The sequence below is a fragment of the Notechis scutatus genome, chromosome 1 (assembly GCF_049901735.1).
Source record: "Notechis scutatus isolate UNSWTSFEM ecotype Mainland chromosome 1, rNotScu1.2, whole genome shotgun sequence".
NCBI classification, from domain to species: domain Eukaryota; kingdom Metazoa; phylum Chordata; class Lepidosauria; order Squamata; family Elapidae; genus Notechis; species Notechis scutatus.
In genome coordinates, this window is record NC_142009.1 from 281,938,616 (window position 1) to 281,955,801 (window position 17,186).

The window sequence follows — 17,186 nt, forward strand, 5'->3', positions numbered from 1 at the left end:
AAGTGCCCCACCAACGCAGGCAGCACCATATCCGGGTATGCAACAAAAGTACTTCCTAACGGCAAGCCCCGCCCGCCATTCCTTCCATTTTGCATGTTTAATATAGGCCTTAATTTGGGGGGAGGGGCTTAATTTGATTTTATGCCCATAAAACATGCTGGGCCTTCTATTGGTGGAGGCCGTATTGTTGGAGAAACACAGTATTTTATTTAATCTTAAACAGATTATTCTGGTCTATTTGTTTGGATTCCCTCTTCTTGAGATGTTTTTCAAGGTGTAGAGTGACAACCCTTTGCCTTGCATTCTTGTGATCAGGACTATGTAATTAACTCCATCCTCACACTTCTTGATGTTTCTCTTTAATGCAGAAAAATTGTATGTAGAGGCAGAATTGGCTAGTTCTATGTAGCTTGAAACTGCAGTGTTTTGGTGTAGCTTAAAAATCTGTAAAGTACTGTTCAATTTATAGACATACCTTCTTTGATAACTGTTTAGATTTCCTGTCCTGACAGCTTCCTTAATTTTATATTCTATAGAAAATGGGAATTTTAACTGTTTTTAAACAATAGGAACAAATGAAGTGGAAACAAAAGATGGATTGTTGTGGGTAAGAAAAAATATTCTTAAATATTTGTATTATCTTCTTTAACACGCAAATTTCTAAACTATCAGTGATGCAGATCACAAGGTTTAGTTTGTCTTAATGAAATATTAAATATCCACACCCCCTTTCTTAGTTGCTGTCAACCTTATTTCAACTTGCTTCTAATTTTACTCTGTATTAGATATATTCTGATTCTGAGAGTATCTGGTTTGGCAGTTCTTCATGTTACACTGATGGGGAGTGAGAGAGGAATTGTAGAGAAAATGGGCCAGTTGTTATTTATTACCCAATTGCCAGGGTGACTTATTCATTGCCTGCATCATCATTCCCCAAAGTACTGCTTTACAGAATGGTGAATTATGTTTCAGGGAAAGAATCAATAAATGCTTTCAGAGCAACATTTGCCATGAGACTCATCTTCTTTTATACATATACGTGTTGCACTAAAAGGTGGGTGTGGTACAATTAACACTAAGAAAAAAGATAGTATATTAAGTGATTTGCATGAGGCATTTTGTTTAGATCTACAATGCAAACCATAGGAAAACTGGGTTTTGTCCAAATGTATTTACAGTTGATTAACTACTCTTGAGGGGAAACATGAGGGGAAATGTTTTCTAATTTGGAGCCAAGTGCATTTCCAGTGAATTAACTGCACTGTGAAAAAAATGTGGCAAGGAGTTCATGTATTTTAAATAAATGTATCATGCCTTAAGACTTTACAACGAGATGGGTAGCTTGAAGATCCACATGACCCTTGAATTTTGCAGCTCCAAAAACTCCATAAAAATAACTGCCAAAATTTGTTCCCTCTATTTTTTTTGGGGGGGGGAGGTGGGGAGAGGTAGAAAAATAAAACTGCATTGTAGCCTTAAACTACAGTTGATATAATTTTAAAAGGAAAAGGAAAAAGAAAACAAACTCCCAGCTCCTTCCCAATGTGGGACATGGAGTTACCTACTTTAAATCATTACTCACCCACTTACTTCCCCTAAAAAATGAAAATATGGCAAGACACATCCATTCTGTTTTGCTTGTTTGTACAGTGCCAGTCTGAATGCATTGCTTTCATAGACGTAAGGCTGTAAAAATCACTGCTGCTGTTTAGAAAGAGAGAGAAAAGATAATACAAACTAGGGATTGCCAACTTCAGAGTACTAGAGGACTACAATGGTCACAATCATGTTTCTGTTTTTAATAATTTGATTGGAGGCAAAAAATTATGTAAATATCTCAAACAGATTTTTTAGTCAAATACTTGTCATCTATTGAATCTTGCTCTTGATGCCAAAGCAAGGCAGAGTATTAATGTTGAGATTAGTTTTTGAAAAAGAAAAGTAATTACACTTCTAAAAGTAATCACTATATTACAAAAGGAGTGTGTCTTTTGTGATGCTTTTAAATGATTTAATACAAGTTCTTGGGGTAATAGTCCATGTGTGTGCCTGTGTGAGAATTTGGCGGCTTTGGATCTGTGAGTGGAAAAATTGAGGTAATTGAAATAAAGATCAACCATGAAGGAGAAGTGAATAGAGCCCCGTTACATGCCTGCCAAATTCCTTGCATTATTGCTACAAATGTGCGTACACAGTGCCTAGCAAAGTTCAACCATAATGCCAGGCTGCCATCTGACCTTACAATAATGCATTAATGGAATTAACTTCTTTGTGATATGCATTAAACCTTCTTCCAGTTTTTGAAGAAATAAAGGAAATGGCAAAAAGCCAAGTAAGGAGATGTACAACCCACTTTGCCTTGTTTTTTAATTCTGTATTTGCCAAACCATGTCTGAAACTGCTCCATGGAAGTATGGAATACAGTGGCATAAGGAAATTTGTTATTTCTTCACCTTGTCTTCCATTTTGGAAGTAACAGTGCTCCATGATGTCATGCTGGCCACATAACGGCAGAAATGTCTTCAGACAGCACAGGCTCAATGACTTTGAAACAGAGATGACCACCGCCCACTATAGCCAACGTCTAGTGGAGTAAAATCCACAGGGACTCCTTGCCTTTCCATTTTGGAGATCTTTGCTCAACTGCAGTAGTACTTTAATCACTGCTTATTACTTTCTAGGTAGGTTCAACCCACTGGACTAAGCTAGGATTTTGTTAATAATTCTGTTAGCCACAGTTGCCTGAGGTTCACATCACATTGTCATAAAACATAGCTTATTAACCATAGTAGCTAAGTTTATCAATTGGACTAGATAAGAATCATACTCATTATGGCTTAGTGTAATAAACTCAGCAAGATATGGTGACCCCAGATATATATGAAGCAAATAATTTCTGATAATGTATGATGAGCCATTAAAAAGACAGTCTTGTAGCTAATGCTGATGTATATATAAATTTAGCAAATTAATTAAGAGCCATTAACACATTCTCTTCCCCTCCCCTGTTGAGGATTTGTAATAAGTGGGAAAGAGTTGAGAAAATTGTCAGTGTTTTTTTTTTAATAGTGGCACAGTTTTAGGATTCTGCAAGACAACTTTTGCAGAAGCAGCTATTCAATCTGGATTTTGGTGCTTGGTCAGAAAGCTTATGTGGAAATTGAATGAAGTGCTTTTGGTTACTCATTTGCACATGTATGGCCTTCAACTCTTCAGATTGCATAAGACGAACAGTCCTTATGCAATAAAAGCAGGAGAGATGTTCATTTTTTATTGTAATTTTTTTAAAAATAAAATTTTCTTTGCGATTCAGAAAGCGTTGTTTTGGTTTTCATTGTTTCATCCAATTACAGTTCATTTGGGTATAGTTGTATATCAAATTTCTGATCTATTCTCTGAATTATTAGCAAATTAATTAAAATGCTAATACAGCTTGTGTGTTTGTATGTCTTCTAAAATATACAGTTATAAAAGTCACTATGTAAGCACCTAAAACTATAAATTAACTATAAAGAATACATTTTTGTAGAACTGAATGTTTTTTTAAAATACAATGGAAAGCATTGAAGTATTGAAAGTAAACCTGTATTCAACACACACATCATAGACATGAGATAACAATAGTGTTTGGCTTAAAATAATTACTCATCATCATCGTCATCTTAACTTCTATTTTACAAGATATTTTTAGAATTATGAGGGAGGAAAAGGAAGAAAGAATGTGAGCAATGCAGTGGGAAAAAGGTCTTGGTAAACTAAAGATAGAATTTCAGTAAGTACTTTGGTGTAATAGAAATGGTGACATAGGTTCAATTACGTTATTTTATGGCAGTATAGCATGGTGTGTTATTGATGATATACTATATAATATAAGCTACCGACATTTGGTCCCTGTTCAGTGAATTTTAAGACACCTAACCTAGGAAAGCTTTTGAAAATTGTCAATAAAAGAAACTATTCATGCACAAATTCGATTGTCACACTGAGTCACCCTGCTTCCAATGGCTTCGACAGCAACTTCTATATATTTATAGGGGTAGCAGCCAGGTGAAGAGATCATGGGAACTAGAGAAAGCTGAAGGAATTGCTGATGCTGATTACTAGAGGACATGTAGCTGGATTATGTGAATGTTTGTGGTTTTGCTTTTTGTCTTTCATTAGGAAGTAACAGAATGCATTTTTAACCTTCTCCATTCCATAGGTATTGAGTCCTTATTTCTACCATTTGAAATGTTTTTTGGCTTGACCTTGTCTAAAGTGCAACTGAAACTTTAAAAAAAATGTTTGCCATATTGCCCCAGCATGATTGTTACTACTGATATCATTCTGGGTAAAATCTGAATCACCAAAATAATTTTATGGTCTGATCTTAAGTTCTTTCAAATAAAAATTAATACACAGACAAAAATGAACATTAAGAATAGCTTTTCCTTTCTAAGGTAATAATGTCATTGTTTCCAATGATCTCTGTTCAATTAAACAATCCTACAACTCACTCTTCTTCATGTCAGCTCATGGAGTGCCTATCTGCCATTTTGATGTGTTATTGTCAATATCACACAACAAAGAAACCTGACACACAGTATTCTGATTGAATTCTCTGTGTGTAATGCTTCATTAAATTTAGTCTGCATTATTCTTTGGAAGATGCGGTCATCAAGCTTGAAATTAAGATTCCCTTCAATATTATCTCCTATCTTTTGCAATATCCTTTTCTTGGTATTTTAAAGATTTGTGAATGGGAAAAAAACTGTATTTATTGTGGTCCGCCGGCGGCTGGCAGAGCTGGCAGCAGAGTTGGACAGCGAGGAGGTTGGGGAGGAACCTGGGCCAGGCCTGGAGGCTGAGGAAGACTCGGATGAGGGATCTGCGTCAGAGGCAGAGATGAGGCCAGGGCAGGCTGGTTGTCATTAGCTGCCTTCGGGCTCGCACAGCAGTGAGGCGGGGGAGCAGCTGGAACTGGAATAAAAGGTGTTTGGTTGGGACAAAGAGCCTGCTTAGTGCTTTTGGGAGAAGCCTAGGACAGAACATTTATTATTTAGCTATATGATGAAACTATGTGTGTTATCTTTGTGGGTTATACCTAGTAGAAGCTAGACAGCCACCTGTCTGGAATACTTTCAGTTGGATTTCTGCATTGAACAAGAGGACTGAACTCGGTGGCCTGCATGACTCTTTATAAATCTAAATTTTAAATTCACCTGTTAGATTTATATCCTACTTGTAACAGCTAAAAGCAGTAGCATGGCCCTTGCTCAAAATGAGAATAAAGTCTCTTCTTAACCCTCAATATGAGATTATTCATTTTAATATAGTCCTGAAAAAAAATGATTTACAATCAGACTTTGTACTTATGAGCATCACATTGCAGTCACATGATTGGAATTTGGATGCATGGCAACTGGCTTACATTTACTATTGGTTGCAGTGCCAGTGATCGTGATCGTGTGATCATGTTTTGCAAACTTTCCAGCTGGTTTCCGACATCAATGGGGGAAGTTGGATTCACTTAACAATTGTGCGATTTGCTTAACCATGGTATAAATTATTTTAAAATGAGATCTGATCATGTGTAATGCTTGCCTTGTAAGGCAACCAAAATTCCAGTTCCAATTGTAGCTGTAAATAGATAACTACCTAAGTTAAATCTGATGCTTCTTTTTTCCAACTTTCCTATGGCTTAATGGACACCTTGTTTTGCATGTGGCTCTTCCACAAGAATTTCTAGGTCCCAACATCACCCACCAACACCATAAGAATGAGAAAAGAAAGGAAGGAAGGAAGGAAGGAAGGAAGGAAGGAAGGAAGGAAGGAAGGAAGGAAGGAACGAAGGGGAAAGAAAGAAAGAAAGACCCAGAATTTTAATCCTAATGCTACATTTTTATTATTTATCAAGTATGCTATGTATTGTTATTATTATTAGAATAGCAAATGTTTTATTAATAACATTAACCTAGGAAAAGTTTTAGATCTATGATATCTTGAAAAAAATGAAAAACATAGATATAAGCACTTTATTAACTTCTTAAGTACTGATATTTGTTTGGAACCTGCTTTGAATGTTGAATTCTATGCAGCACTAGGTACAATGTTCAAGTAATTTTTCCCAATAGAATATATTAAAGTCTATGTCACTATTTGTGAATAAGCTGTTTCATAGTTGTGGCCAATAGCTCACTTTTACCAAAAAAAATCCCTTTGTATTTTTGTAAAATTTCCCTGTGCGTTTATTTTGTTATGGTAAATAAATGACAAGTCATTGTTAAACTGTAATTTCTTTTGATTTATCACAGTTAATTTCATTTCTTTATTTCATTTTCTCTTCAGAGATTTTTACTCAAATACTATTAAAATTGCAATTTGCAAAATCCTTTGTTAATGATCATTTGAGTGACTCATTAGTAATTGGTTCCTTTCAGCTGAAAGTAATTGCTTTATAATCCTTAATGACATGAAAACTGAAATACATGTTTTGTAATATTCTTGTATTATGGAATATAGAACTTGGCATCCAAGGAGTCCCATATACAACCAAGCATTTTATTTTATTTTTTGGTATCACCAGATTGCTTCCACCCATGGACAAATGATTGTAGCTTTCATGTTGGAAATAATGGGAACAGGAAAGACCTTAAATTCATAAAAGGGTACATACTTTGTTATTCCAGTGGTCTCTATTTAATTTTGAAATATGGAAATGTTCCAGTTCTTAAATGGGTATTTTTGTACTATTTATATGTTTCCGAAGTAAGGTTTTTAATAATTTCCTTGATGATGTGATGTTATTTTCTTTAAAGGATCAGGTTGTTCTTTATAGACAACCATGTTCTCGACAAGACCATTAAAACTCTGGTTCATAACTGCATTCTGAATGTAAAAACTTTTACTAGTGTGGGACATTTAATGGGCCCCCTTAATGAACTCTATATATTTAAAAGGCCCATTTCCTGTCTGAAGCTTAACAAAAACAGTAAAAAATGCTGCAGACTGAAAACTTTGGCTTTTGTTTAGTCTGGGGTTGAATTATTGATGTACTTTCACCTCTATGAATGATTTTAGGACTATTTTTTTCCCTTTATATTGTATTTATCATTGACTCCTATAGCTGTGGCTCAGTTACTTAAGCACTGACTGAACTTGTGTATGCCCTCTATAAAACGTATTGTGTAATCACATTTTTAGGTTTAGATATCTAATTTAAGTTCTCACTAACGTCAGGATCCAAAACACCATGGGGAAAATATACTTTTGTAATCCTCCTTCTTCTTCATCTGAGAATTTTTGTTTCAGATTGAGGAAATTACAGAAGAAAATTGCAGAGTGTTTGCTATCAAGATTTCTGATGTGTCAGATTCTATCCATCAGGTGATTGATGGCAAAAGGTTATCTATCATTAGTATCTGACTTACCGTGGTTTAACAAAAAGGAAATATCATGATTCCCAATATCGCTTCATTAATTTACTGAAATTACAAATAAGTGAAGGTGTTTGGTGTGCAATTTTGACTTCCATTTGTTCCAAACAAATATTTGGAAAATAAAAAACAAATGCAAAACAAAAGTTTGATGTTTATTTTTGGTAGTTACCACAGTATCTTTGCATCGCTATAACTTCAGGCTCTTTTGAAGGACTTTGCTGCTAAGAACAAGAAAAGATTAGATGTATGGCAAATAAATAGATATTGTACCCACTTTTTATAATAGCCTTCCCATCATAGCAACCACAAAATTTGAAAATAATAGATCTTAGGTGGTTACCCTCCCTGTTAGCCCTCTGGATAGTGATGTATAGGGGGAACTGTTTTATACCTCTAAGGCTAACCATTTATTCCACAGCAGCACAATCAGCAAAGAGTCCTTTGATGCCGTAATTTGTTGGGTTCCCAGTTAATGCCATGCCAAATTCATGCAAGTTACAATTTGGTTTAGTACCATTTTTGAACCCAGCAATGACCTACTTGTACATTTTAAAGACCTGAAGCATTGAGAAGGCCATGGGGACATGGACTGTCTTTGGAACATTGTGGTTAAGCTTTTGATCTTGGACTTTGTCAACTCATTAAATATTTCTGTGGTCTTTTTAGAGTTGCCAACAAAAAGGGAGGGGGCAGTAGTGGGCAGCTTGCATTCCATAAATGTTTTCAAAATAGTTTCTAGGTGACCGAAGTTTCTGCCACGCAAAATTCTAACTGGAGAGTATGATTGATGACTCTTGGCTATGGATGTGTCCCATTGGAGAATATGAATTATGATACATCCTGGGGGTGGGGGAAAACCAGGGTCAAGGGTGACAATGAATGATGTGTCTCAGAGTCGGCTACACCCAGGCAGCGCCAGCATGTTTACTCCTAATAAATCTTCTTTAAGTTTTGGAAATTTGGCTAGAGACTTATGATTTAAATGGGGGTAACTGGCAGAACCCTGACACATTTACTGTTTTTACCAATTCCCTGCTTCCCCAATTACAGAATAGCATTTGATTGGAATTGTGAAAAGCACCCTTTATCATACAGGGTGGCAGACATCCTGTAACATCTAGGGCTGTAGTAATGTTATTGGATGAGAAAAACGATGGAGGATGATAACCTGATTAAATAGCACTCATTTCTACCTAGGTTGATTGAGAAATTGTAAAAGTAAATATCTGAATCAGGGTTGGTTTTATTTATTATTTTGGCACAATGATACTTGCCAAATTGAAAACGTATCAAATATGAATTCATATTATTCTTTCGTATTATGCATATTATTATTTCATATAATTTGTCTGTTTATCTCATATTATCTCATTTTGTTGGTCTTAAAGGACCATGCATGTTTGCAAGTATAATTATAAGCTTTTCCTAATGCACATTCAATTTAATAGCGTATTGGCATAGTAACCCTTTTTTCTAATTGCTTTTTTAAAAGTGATAATTTGATTTTTGTATGTAATGGTTTTCCAAAGATAGATATTATTAAGGTGATGAGCAGCTCTGTTTGACTTTATGCTTATCAGTAACCTTTACTCATAATATGATATTGTCTGAATATCTTATTTGGTTCAGCTTTCCTTAGCTCTGATGAAGCCTTAGGCTGCTGTTTCTTTGAGTTACTGATAATTTTTTTATCTGATTAACTGACACATTTAGTTGAAATCAACACAGCCCTTAGGCTGGCCATGGATTTAATTTAAAAAGTATCAAAGGTTTGCACTGTCTGCTTTTTAATCATCATGTTTATCAGGCAAAGAAAAAAAAAACCCAAAAGCACTATAGGGAGAGGGGTTATCTTAAGGAGCAGTAGCTTGGGAAATTGACAAAAACTACAAGGTAATTTACTGCTAACTTTCACTTTCATTAATATAACATTTCCCACTAATAATTACAGTACATGTAATATACTAATTAAATGGAAAGCATTGTCACTAATTTTCTTCTTGCTGATCTCAAAGAATTGTATAACAAGAGGATTAAAAATCACATGTAGTTATACTGTTTTTAATTTGTAAGTCAATTGGGTAGCACATAGTATTTTTATAATACATTCTGTTAGTTTTTTTTTTTAAAAAAAAAATTCCTTAAATTGTCTATATAGAGTTTTTGGTCCCTCCTACTTTCTCTTTAATATATTTTAAGTAAAACCATGATTAATAGGGCATTTAAATTTTTACTAAAGTGAGCAACATTCATTTATGAACAGATATTAATCTTAGCATATATTTCTGTGGTACAACGGTCATATTTTGGCAAAAAGCCAAGGTTAAAATAATGTTTTGAGTAGACTTTGTTCAAGGGAGTAGTTGTTTGTTTTTCATTGGAAGTAAGAACAGCATTACTGAGGTAAAGAGATGCACAAAGTGATAAAGTTGCCCTTATTTTATTCTCTATGTGCAATGAATTTAACTATAACTTTAGTGGTGGCAATTCTTTTGCCACAAATTAATGCCTCCCTGACAGCATTAATTGGATGGTTGAATTAGTTCTATTCTGGCATTCTTAAGTACAGGTAACCCTCAATGGAGCCTTCCCATTATGGTCATAAGTCATGATACCTATAAAATGGCTCATTCATGTGACTGGTCCAATATAATACCTTTTTTGGCAGCCATTAAGCAAATCAATTGATCACTAAAACTTGGCAAAAATATAAAATACAGTCACATGACCACGGGAAATTGCCATAAATGCAATCCATTGGAACTTTAGAACTGAGTTGTTAAGTATCCCAGTAGAAGTCTGATGTAATTTTGAATGGTTGCTAAGCACCAGTCATGAGTCCAGAGCTAACTGTATAGTTGAAACCAATTACGTTGCCTCTTAATGAAAATCTGAACAATGTCAAATTCCTGCTTAAAAACAAGAAAGCGGTGTGTTGTTATCCATATCTTGCCATAAAATAGAAGGCTTCTAGAGCCATCTTCAAAGAGACACATTAATATGTGCAGGAAAAGTAACCTTCACGTGTCAAGATGTGTCATGATATAAGGAAATATACATCTGTGCTTGGAAGAATGTTGACATCGTGTAAGCAAAGCTTGGGAGGAGAGGCTTATCAGGGATGGAAAATAAAAATACAAACTCTAGTCACTGTCAGTGACCTCATGGACATTTCTATAAAGATTTCTTGGCAACAAAAGGAAGTATTTTACTCTTGCTGTCATTCTTTTTTCTTTAACTTTTTGGTGTAGTATTCCTTGTTGAGCTCCCATTCAAGTCTAACTAACCAAATCTGTCAAATTAGTTTTTTGACATCAGAAAAGACCAGTGAAGAGCCAAGTATTTTTGAAGTATATTTTGCAAGCTGGTGCCAAATAAGCAGCCAGACTGACAGTTGGGGAAACCCATTATTTGCAGTTACCCTGGACCTGAGATTGCTGTACTGGCTACCATGAGGCTTGTAGGCCCAATTCAACAAGATGGTGGCTCTGAGATACTGTATATATGTGTTTATTTCTCTCTCGCATACATCATAAATCAAAGATTAATTTGTTCATCTAGATTTCACAGGATTCTTTGTAGTTGATCTAGCATCTGTATCTTTCACTTTTAATTTTTCACAGTGAGTCTTACACAAATGTGAGTTTAAGTGATCGTTACAACTTTTAACATTTGATATATTGCTTCTCATACAAGTGCCCTAATAAAACTATAGACAACATCAAATAAACCACAATACAGCAGGTAAAACATTTGTTCCATCTATCCTTAATTATTATATGATACCTTTCCTGGACTCTGTAGAAACTATAGCCTTCTCATTCTAAATATGTTACTATTTGCATATTGAAGCTCACCCACAATAGTTCTTTAGTCTTTAAGGACAGCTCTGAAGGGAATATAAGGACCTGTAATTGGAAGAAGAGACAAGCAAAAACCATCCCTTTGGACTGTAATGCACACTCCAATCTCACCTACAGAAAATCACTTCCTGAGAACTCAGATCTTTATAGCAGAAAACAGTACAAAGGATATGTGATTATAAGCATCCACAGGGGGACAAAGAGAGGTTAGTGACATCACATGACATCAACAAATTATGCAATTATATATCATTGTAGCTCCTGTGTGACAGCTGCTTCGGTAATGTCCAATGCATTTGAGATGGTATAAAAATCATGTTAAACAAAACAAAACAAAACAAAAAATGAAGAACACTGGATGCAAAATTGATGGAAGCAAAATTCAAGAAATACCACAGATTGTTTCACATATTTTTCAAAATGCAGTTTTATCTGGTGTTTTATCTGGTTGTTTTATCTGGTGTTCAAGAATTACTATGATTTGTGGTGTTCAATGTGTATTATATTTACTATGGATGCCATATATTTCACCTTTGAATAAAACAGGAAGTAGGATTTTATTTCTTGATACTTCAACAATAGTTGAAGAAAGATGCTTTGAAAGATTCCTATTAGTGAATTCTCCATCAAAATACTGTTGCCCATGCTACACGATTAATATGAGAGTTTTGGTGGCTCATTATGTTGCATTTGTCAAAGCCCATTTGATTGTGCTGCCATTCTTAATCTCCATTTCTGCCTCTTCAAAAGCCAAGTCTCCCTATAGCAATTTTTTTTTTTGTTTTCTTGTGGGTCTTTCCTACATTTCTTCTTGCTTTTTCTTTCCCCTCTAGGGACAGGCTTCCTGATACCTGAGTCTTCTAGTGACTTGGGAATTCTCCTGCACTCTAAGCGTTTTCTTTCTTACCAAGGCTAGAAGGCAAAGGCACTTGTTAAGTAAAGTTCTAGGTACCTGAAGCAGTCCCTCTCATTGTTGTACACACCACAGACTTTCTCTGAAATCAGTATAGCTGGAGGCTTTTTGTTCTTGGTTAATGAGAATTTCATTTGTCATTAATGTACATTTGAAGAGACAGAATTCACCCTTGTCCTTACTTTTCATCCTGTCTTAGGAAAGGGGGATACAGAGAAAGTTCAGAACTTGAGAATGTATTCCCTCGTGGCAGGAATAAATATCATCAGATTAAAATAAATTAAGCTGTAATGCAGGTAGTCCTCGAATTACCATCACAATTGAGCCCAACATTTCTGTTGCTAAATGAATTTTGCTAAGTGAATTTCACATTCGTTAAGTGAATTTTGTCCCATTTTATGACCTTATTTGCCACAGTTGTTAGTTGAATCACTGCAGTTGTTAAATCAGTTGTTAAGCAAATCTGGCTTGCCTGTTGATTTTGCTTGTCAGATGGTTGCAAAAGAGGATCACCTGACCCTGGGACACGGCAACTGCCATAATATGAGTTAGTTGCCAAGCGTCTGAATTATGTTTGTGTGACCCTGGCAATGCTGCAAAGGTCGTAACTGTGAAAAACGGTCATAAGTCATTTTTTTCAGAGCCATTGTAACTTTTGAATGGTCATTAAACAAACTGTTGTAAGTTGAGGACTATCTGTTCTTTATTTGATCACATTGTAAAATGAATACTTCCTTTCTAAAGGAAAATAAAGGGGTTAAAAGGGGTTTCTTGCTGAATATTAACCCTGTACTTTTGAAACCTACAATAATCAACAGATGATGTGTTCAGATTATGTTTAGTTGTCATTCCATTTTTTTCTCCCAAGTGCTGCAGATTTTAGTGCCTAAAATCACCTTCATTTTTTAAATACAATATCGAATTAATCTTGTTGTATTTGTTGTGATTATTGACTTTCATCAATAGTACTTATCAGTTTAAGTACCTGTAGATTTTCTGCCTCCATATCATGAAATAAAAATCTTTTATGATACTGTTAAGTTATAATGTCTTTGTTTTTTTTAAGCAGAAAGAATGTTACATGTTGGAGTTGGGTGATCATAGGTTTATATAGACTGTAGAGCCCATAACATTACAGAGCATGCCATATAATATATTGAGTATCTTTTAAGAGTGAGAAAAGTTAGCATTGATGTGATATGAACCATATGGAAGTGGGCGTCATAATGGACCAAAATCCCCCTTCAAACTGTTTCTTGAATTGCTAAGATAGAATGTTCTCCCAAAAGCTTTGCATAACTGTTTCAAGGTTTATCTCACAACAAAGAATGTGAGAGTATGTGCTGAAAACATTTCTACTGGATAGCCACAGAAGCACATCCCTGATATTTATATCCTCAGAGACATTCTTCCTTTAAATTTGCTTTTAATTAGAAAATTGTTTGACTATAGTAAGTGGCTTCATTTCTCTAAGGAAATCACACATAATTATGCATCTTCCCTTGTGCTGGCCTTGCATTACATCTAATATTTCAATTGTTTCATAGCTGATAAAGGACAACATGACATGCATTTTCGTAGTTCCAAGACAGCTGCACTTGTGGGTTGCTTTTTTCACAATATTCCTTATCTGTGTCAAGTATGAGTCTGCAGGAATGAATGAATGAATCCTTTGTTGGCCAAGTGTGATTAGACACACAAGGAATTTGTCTTGGTGCATATGCCCTCTCTTACAATGGTCATGTAAGAGAGGACATAACCCACAGCTAAATAATGAGCAGAGAAAGAAACTCAGAAAGCATCCTCCCTACTTATCAGATTGTAAAAGGGGTGGAGGGAGATTTGAAGGTTACAAATTACTTAATGTAAAATATACACACCTCCTGTAATATTTACTCTAATGAGGTTTTACATAGTTGAAATATAATAATGGGAAAATCCTGCTGAATCAGTTAATATACTTACGTAGCCCTGAATTCTGCTTTTAAAGTGTTATAATAGATATTTATGGGAAGCTTATAGCTAAGATAGAGCAGTTCCCCAGGTACTAATATGATTAATAGCCATTAGTAGCATAATCTCTCTGAATGTGTATAATCCACTTTTAAACCTGCTGATAATTATCACTATTTTTGTGGTGGCAAGTTCCATAGCTTGACTATATACAGGGTAAATTACATCTGGGTCCTTCCCAAATTCCCTGTTGCTCTGTTTTGTTAATGACTGCATATACTGGTTGTTTAATTCTATGAATACTTTTATTCATCTTTGTATGGTTTCCATATCTTGCTGGTATTATTTTCTAATCTTTGAGTACCAATGTTGCTTTCTGATTGAATGCAAAATTAACCTCATGCTTTGATTATATTTGTCCTGGTGCTAATAACAGAATGATTAATTGTACAATTTTTAACATTTCTTTTGCATTAAAGCTGTAACTCTAGTATATTAGTTTTGCACACTTTGGTGAACTGATATGAGTTCACATTTTACAGCAATAATGAGAAGGAAGAGATTTTTCCAGAATAGCATCATACACTTGTTCCTATAGCTCAGAAAAGCAAGTAGCACCTTTTAGAAATAAGCAGTGGAAGACTGCATCCATTTGAGGCTCACTTCTCATTATAGGTAGTCTTCGCTAATCAAAAAGCCACATGACATACCACTTATTGGCAACAGGTCCAGCAATCTCAGTTGCTTTCGTTAAGTGAGGTTCACGCAGTTATTAAGCAGGGCCTCACATGAGTACAACTTCAGAATTCCTGCTGGCTTCCCCACTGACTTTGCTCGTTGGAAGTTGGCAGGAAAGATTGCAGTTCGCAGTTGTTTGCCTGTGGGATGCTACAATCTGAGAGGTCAGAATGACCATTTGTTCACCATTGTTGTAAATTCAAACAGACACTCAATGTATTTATTGTTGAATGAGGATCCCCTCTACTTTTGCTTGAGATTTCTTATAAGAACAAAATGAAGTTACTAATCAAGTCACAAACTACAATTATACAGGGTTATTTGCTGAACCCCTTTGCAACAACTTTATGAGTGAAATAATGTCAATTCAGGTATTTTGCACGTTAGATTATATACAACAAATTTTGAAAATCTTAGATCTAGAATAATCTATTAAAAATATATCAATAGCATGTTGCTTACATAAAATAGAATTTCCAATAGGCATACTGTAATTCTCAAATTATTCCATATAGTGTGTAACTTAATAAAACTGCAACTTACTATGTAAAATATTATTTGGATCCAGATTAGTATGTATATAAATATAGTATAAACCACTTAAGTGAAATTAAAGAGATCTCTTGTTAATGGCTACTGATTTATGCACTGAAGTAATTTTTGTAACTGTTTTTTGCAGATTTATTTTAAATTTGTTTTTATATATGCATATTTTGCAGGATAAAGAAGAGGTGGAAGCTGTTTCAGTAGGGGCCATTCTGTCAGATTATCAACGAGTCCGTGTGGAAAATGTGTAAGTAAGATAAGATGTTGCTTACAGTGTAAGGCAACATGCCATACATGGCCACAGAGCTATTGATTTCAGTGGTGTGGGCTAGATCAGAAATGTTATTGCTTTTATGTCAAATAAGATGGCATAGTAATAACGTTTCATTAAATATTTCATTAAATGTCTGCATGGTGCTAAACATATAATTATCAAATCAAACAGTCTGAACTCTTAAAAATGGGGATCCTATCAAGAAAGGGAAGATAAGCTATATATTTTCTATCTTATATGGGCTTTATTGTCTTCTAACAATGTAGATTTCATGAACTGAAGCCCATCCTTTCTTGTTAAACCTTGCAGTGATTTATCTAAACGTATAAGAGTTGAAAGAAAACTAATACATTTACTTCTATAACTTACATAAGGTTATTTTGATAAAAGAAATACAAAAATAATCATTTTGTAATCTATCATCACCTCTATTTACTTCACATAATCATCTCCGTTTGCTACATATTTTGCAACTGCCATTTGGCTAGCTTGTAAATTGTGAAGCCTAATATTGTTGTATTGCAGGAAAATTTCTTTCTAGTGGTTCCAAACTCTACTCCGTCATTGCTTTCAGACTCAGAGTTTTGAGTGTTATAATATAAAGTTCTGAGTTCATGGTATATGGTTTAAGAAGATCCATGTGAATATAGGTAGTCCTCAAGTTATGACCACAAATTGAGCCCAAAATTTATGTTGCTAAGTGAAACATTTGTTAAGTGAGTTTGCCCCATTTTATGTCTTTTCTTCAGTTGTTAAGTGAATCATTGCATTTGTTAAGTTAGTAACATGGTTGTTAAATGAATCTGGCTTCCCCATTGACTTGTCAGAAGCTAGCAAAAACTGATCACATGACCCTAGGACATTGTAGCCGTCATAAATATGAACCAAGCATCTGAATTTTGATCATGTCAAGCATCTGAATTTTAATCATGTGACCATTAAGGATGCTGCAATGGTCGTAAGAATGAAAAACGGTCATAAGTCGCTTTTTTCAGAGCCTTGTAACTTTGAACAGTCACTAAATGAACTGTTATAAGCCAAGGACTACCTGTAACATAATTTGTATTATGAATTTTCTTGACAAAGCCTGAGTTTTAAATTTATTTAGTTTTGCTATTATATTCCATTCCATGGCATGACACTATACTTCTGTGTCACAATGATGAGCACAAATTTCAGCAGTTATTATGATGCTGTAAAAAATTCATTCTTGTATTATGACAAGAATTGTTGCAGATTTCAACTCTTGAAGCTTTCATTTGTACTGTGAGCTTGGGTGGAAGCCATCTTGCACAAAACTTCTGAAGAACTGTTCATAGAAATTTATCTTTGAGTGGTCTGTCAATTGTCCTAAATAAGTTTATCAACCTTTCTCATGTGTTCTTGTTATCACACATTATCCTGTTTGATCAGTTCTTCTTGGTTCATCATTACAGTTTTGGCCCAGCAATAAACAATACTCATGTCAGCATAGTCATTAC

At 34.8% G+C, this 17,186-nt stretch overlaps 1 protein-coding gene across 1 annotated transcript in view; it reads left to right on the forward strand.

Annotated features, from left to right (window-relative positions):
- DPH6 (diphthamine biosynthesis 6) overlaps positions 1-17,186 on the forward strand; it is a 228,137-nt gene that overhangs the window by 26,866 nt on the left and 184,085 nt on the right. The window contains exon 4 of the mRNA XM_026664539.2: positions 15,605-15,678. Within this exon, the coding sequence (XP_026520324.1) occupies positions 15,605-15,678 (74 nt within the window). The remainder of the gene's footprint in view (positions 1-15,604; positions 15,679-17,186) is intronic.